Here is a 5,834-nt window from a genome sequence, read left to right on the forward strand (position 1 = left end):
GTACCTTTAAAAAGTGGGGTACGTTTTTTATTATTAGCAGCTGATTACTGGAAAGAACCATCTCATTCTTTCTTCAGACTATGTGTACGGAAATGAGAAGCTTAAAATTGGAAACTGCCAGTTTAGCTCTTTCATGTTTAGTGCTCTTGTTCTTTTTGTAAACTGGAACTAACACAATTGTACCAGTCCCAATTTATAACACAAATATTTATTAAGTTCTTCACAATAGCAATTTATTGTTATTTAGGAAAAAAAAAGCTAAGACAATTCACTAAGCTGTCACTCAGACAGACTTTAGTCTTCTATCTTCTTGCTCGTCCTAAGCTCCAGATATTCACAATAGATACTCAAGAAATCCACCCTTTCAGAAGTCCATTCTGAAGGGGAATGGCTTTCAACTTGTATATTAATATAAAACATCATCACTGCCTTCATTAAGCAACAGTGCTTTCTAACTACTGTTTCTGGAAAAAAAAAATAGAAAATATCTCCATTATGCAAACTGAATTTATTACTCAATCCTGGTCCAGGCATTTCCACAGAACCGTCTAACCATCTCCTACAACACAGTAACAACAAAGTGTTCTAAAAAAAAAAGACTAATAACCAATAGCATGTTTTCATTAAGATTTTGACATGACTATGCATCATCACAGTATAACCAAAACCAAGGAAATAATTGCATCACAGTTATTGCATCTTGTTTAAGCTACCAAATTAGAAATCAAGAAGTTTTTCTACATCAGTAATATATACAGAAAAGAAGAGCAACCACTGGATTAAAACAACATGGCAAGTATGAATCCTATCTGAAGAAAAGCTGAAGGTTAAGTTGGAACATAAGCTTTTGGAACAGTTCCTATATAGGTAGTCAACTCTAGTGACAAAAAATACAAAGTTCACACATGGTTGAGTTTAAGCATTCTTAAAATTTATCAAGCATGACATTTCTCTAAGCATTTTTAAGATCCTCCACAAGGATCCATGCAGAAGAGCAATCCTGACCAGCCAAACCGTTTCTGGAAAACCCTAGAACTTCATTGTTAAGAATTTGTAAACAGGTTTGAAAATCTATTAATACAAATTACCACCAGGATTAAATTAGTGCTGGCCTTTCTATGAGACTGCCCGAAGTGGGGAGGGGCACAGCAGATGACCTCAAGAGCTCCCTTCCAACTTAAATTATTCTATGCACACCATGTTATTCTTGATATATCACGCTGTGACTGCATGAGTTAGTGCAAGTCACCCTGTACAAACTCAGTGATGGCACTATCAGAACAGACACAGTAATCAAGGCAAAGACAGTACAAGCTGAAAGGCCAGTTTGCCTGGAAATTGGACTTCCAACTCTACAGAGCATTTCTGTTTTTCTTTTAATGACAGATCCTAGACCTTCCAACTCCAAAGCTGAACCCCACGGATCCACCACTACCTGATTGCCCTCAATATCCACTCCCAATCATGTACACAGAAATCCCCATTGAAAGTTTGACTTCAGGAATGAAAGAACTACAAAACTTTATGGTAATGAAGGGTATCTTTAATAAATGCCATCTGGCTTTGACAACCAACTACAGCAGTAGTTTAGGATGTCCAGGCTATATTAATATAACAAAGCCTAAATCTGTGCGTATATGAACTTTTTATAATGCCCATAATTTCCTCTCATGCCTTGACCACATAGCAGCACTTTTAACTTGAGCTCAAGCCTCCACCCTGTTATAAACCAATTAAACACCTTCGAGGTGTTTCTCTTTACCTGGCTAAAAGCAACTCAGCACCATGTATTGATTTTCATTGTCCTCCCCCATAACTTAATTCACATGGCCAGTTCTTAACTGTTCATTACTTGATGCAATCCAGTAATGGATTCATCCTTTAGTCCTCTATTCCAGAAAAATCAGCTCTTTTCAGTCCCAGTGGTTAATATAGCAAGTAGTCCAACCAGACCCCATCTTTTTCATTCAATTAAAGACTATTGTCACAGAAACCTACCTGTTTTGGAAGGATGACATTATAATTCTACACTTGAAATACCTGAAGAAGCTATTTTAACAAGCTAATTTAACAAGTCTTCCTCTCATTAAATGCAGAGGGGAGAGATAAATGTCTTATAAAATATCCCTGTAGAATTACCTGTCTATCAATCTCTGCCCAATGTGATAGGAATGATAAAACAAGAGCAGAAGCAACTGCGGCTTTCTGAATACAACATTCATGTCTCAATTAATGCTATGACTTATCATTAGGCTGATCTTCATTGCTGGAAGTACAGTAAGACTACTCAGTGACAGCAGCTTTCCAAATTTATGCTTATACATCAACAAAACATTCTATACTACTAGTAGGATTAATTACACACAGAAAATCATTACATTCCCTGTTGAATCCAAACATGCATACCTAATCCGAGTGCCTAAAAGAAAGTTTCATGAAAATCCAAACTCCCTTTCCTACAAAGAAACATTACAGCCATCAACACTATCTCATACCACTCATGTCCTGCTTTATACTGAAGGAAAACTTACTGGATACACCAGGTTAGGATATAGGTAGTTACTATGCCCAACTCTGGATCAGCAAGATCAAGGAAAACTAAACTTACAGTATAGTGAAAGACTGTTGAAAAATATTAAAGATTAAGATCCCAACTACATGAAACCATTGCTACCAAACATTAAGCCAGTAAGAAACTTGACATCCCCTCTCTACCAAAGTAATCACAAGACATGCCGTAAAAGAGTAAGTTCCACTGACAGCAAAAGTAGTTTTCACACATTATCATCTCAACATCTATGTTATCAGCTATTGGTGTTCTCCTATGCATTTAAATACATGTTAGTAAGCTTATAGTTAGTAAGACATTACAAGTACATGAAAGTACCTCAGGAAGAGTATTTTAAACATTTATCTTTGACCATAATTACTTTTCTATTGAAAACATAGGTTTAAAAAAAAAATCTATTTGCTACCAACTATCAAGCCAGAAGCATTCATGCCAAAATTCTGGCTTAGAAGAGTAACTTCTGAAAAAGAACAGATAGAATAATCACATGACAGTTTCAAAAGTAAATTTCTACATCCTAGAGACATGAAATGATCCAATAGTATTCCTGAACGTCTAATACTTACACAATAATCACTTTAACTGCAGCTAGAATTAACAGTTTACTGGGTTTCAGAGATGCCATCTCAAACCACAATCAAGCAATTGAATTGTCAAATCCTACTCACAAAGCATGAGCCTGAATGAAAATGGAACAGCTAAAAGATCAGATTAACTTTTCAAACTGTGCCCACTTTTTATTCTTTCTCCAACTCTGTAGTTTCTTTCTCAATGTACTCAAGAAGCTCAAGAACTGAAAAAACCGCAACGATTCAACTCCAGGTTACCAGATGTTACAAGTGCCAGATAGAAGAGGAAAAAAGCTATCTGTAAGAAGTTCCAGTGTTACACACTCCCTAGTCAGAAGAGAGGGTCACTAACTTTCCTTCACAAAGTCCAATGTACCAAAACATTCCAGCAGCAATAGCAGCATCACTATAATCTCTCACTCCGTCACCACAACTGGAATTCAGGCTGCTGAGATGTGCTCTATAGCACACTTCCAGGTGTCCCTTCACTTACGTTCTTGCCACCACCTTTCTGTCTCTGCCTGGTTGGCATGTTAAGCCTCTTGCTGGCAAACTTGAGACCTTTTTGGAAGTCCTGATTGGAGGCTGATAGTACTACAGACTGCCAAAAGTACACTTAAGTCAGAATTCCTAGAGACTACTGTTGTGCACCATATATTCCTCAGTAAGTCAAATCTTGAGCAAGTTTTAAAAGTTTATGCAGTTTAAAAAAGAGTTTTAAAATAAATGAGGTGATCTGTTTTAATTTTTAAATGACCGCAATACCCGTCAGACATCTAAATGTAAAAATCTGCTTTTTCTTCAACAGATTTTTTCCAAAATGCATACAGTTGATGTAATCAATCCAGACTTTTTTTTTTTCAAACCAAGATGTGTTTAATAAAATTCTATTTGTAAGCTGAATATTAGTAAGAAAGAAAACTTCTCATTTGTCGTCCTTAACTCAGTTTGAAAAAAAACACATTCAGTGGAATAAGAACATAAATAGTAAGATTTGACACTACTACTCTAGGAACTTGTGTGCTACACAGAAGTCCAGCTTTTTTTTCCCTAAATCAGGTAACTGGACTGACTATTTAACAGTAACACAGAAAAGCTACAGCATGCTTTTTGGCAAGCATTAATCATAATTAATACATATCATAATTCTGAAAGCCACAAAAAGCACATTTTTTTCTTTATCTTCTAAGGCCAATTCATCTTCATGAGATTTCACTTATATATAGGCTCTTTAGTCTCACCAGTGTAATAGCGAATATTCTAGCATTAGTCACACTAACTTGTTCAGAGGAGGAAGCACAGGCTAGAACATTTTCTTTTGGAAACGCTTTACAGAGTCACATTCAGAAAGTACAAGCAAAGAACTACTACCCTCTCTTGCTAGTGCAAAGTGTAAAGACTGTGATGGACAGTCACAGTCCTTTGGGAAGTTGGTCCGGGGTCTTAGGTCAACCCCTGGAAAAACTTCGTAGCCTCCAGAGGCAAACTGTATCCCTACCCACAGAAACCTCTAACATAAAAGATGAAAAGCTGCTTACCGCAGCTGCAAATGAGAACAGCTTGTTTTCTTATTAGGAACCCCTTGCCCTGCTCCAGTGTTCCGCTGATAGATGGAACTAACTTTCGTAATAGATGACCTAATAGAATTTGCCATACCCATGTTTACTTTCACCAGACATTAGCCTACAAATATATGTAACACCCCAAAACACAAAAAGATGGCAATAATGAAATAGCACTTACTGTAATCACAGCCTTGCTCAGACAGATAGAACCTCTGCAGCCATACTCCGTTTCATCTTCAGACTTGTAATAACTGAGTGTGTTGCTTTTCAGAACTACCCATCGATCCTGCCACCCATGAATGTAGTTGGTCCACTGTAAAAAAAAATTCCAAAGATCAGCTAATAGAAAAATAACAATAAAAGACAGTATGGTTGATATTTCTCAGGCTTTCAAGCACCAGGAGAAAAAAGCAACTTATTTTTAAAAGTTCTTCTGAACCGAGAACTTTATTTTGATCAGAGCTCCTGAAATAATTTTACGAAGAAAGGCACTAAAACCCATTTGTTTCAAATGAACAGTAAGATAACAGATGTCTTGATTGCAACTGCATTGCCAAGGCCAGTTAAAATAAAGGTAATAAACATACTGATGACACAAATTGAGGAAAGGGGGGGAGGGCAAAAATAAAACATTAATCACTAAGGTGAGTTTAGCCACCTGATTTAAAATCTGGAGTTAGACCAAAAGCCAAACCTAAGTGGAACATGAAATAATTTATTTTATATAGAAGTTAATTTCTACAAAAATGATTTTGCTAAAGTATCAGTTCACTTCATATAAATACAAACATGCTATTATCCCACAGTACAGTATATAACTACTGTAATGCCTTGAGTAATCAGTTTTTTATTAATTTAATATTGCCTATAGATATTGCTTTAGGTTTTAATTGCTAACCACATTATCATTAAGAAGATACTTGCTTATCAGCAGACATCCAATCATCTTTTTGTTATTCAGATTTTTTTAGGGACTCCGCATTCACACATGGAATGAAACTGATATTCCAGGAACAAGTCCTGGATTCATCCTACAGAGATCTAGTAAGAAGCAACCAAAAGTTCTGGTTATCTTGTATTTGCAAAATCTTCCCAATTACACTTTGTAGAATCATACGACACTGATAGAGC

The 5,834-nt window shown here is 36.2% G+C and overlaps 1 protein-coding gene across 1 annotated transcript in view; it reads right to left on the reverse strand.

Annotated features, from left to right (window-relative positions):
• The window catches only part of COL4A3BP (collagen, type IV, alpha 3 (Goodpasture antigen) binding protein), a gene marked incomplete at its 5' end in the record, with an annotated part of 67,983 nt that extends 62,967 nt beyond the window's left edge, over positions 1-5,016 (reverse strand). The window contains one exon of the mRNA XM_009580971.1: positions 4,882-5,016. Coding sequence (XP_009579266.1) covers positions 4,882-5,016 — 135 coding nt within the window. The remainder of the gene's footprint in view (positions 1-4,881) is intronic.
• Between the last annotated feature and the right edge of the window lie 818 nt (positions 5,017-5,834).

The sequence above is a fragment of the Fulmarus glacialis genome, unplaced genomic scaffold (genome assembly GCF_000690835.1).
Source record: "Fulmarus glacialis isolate BGI_N327 unplaced genomic scaffold, ASM69083v1 scaffold4387, whole genome shotgun sequence".
In the NCBI taxonomy this organism is placed as follows: domain Eukaryota; kingdom Metazoa; phylum Chordata; class Aves; order Procellariiformes; family Procellariidae; genus Fulmarus; species Fulmarus glacialis.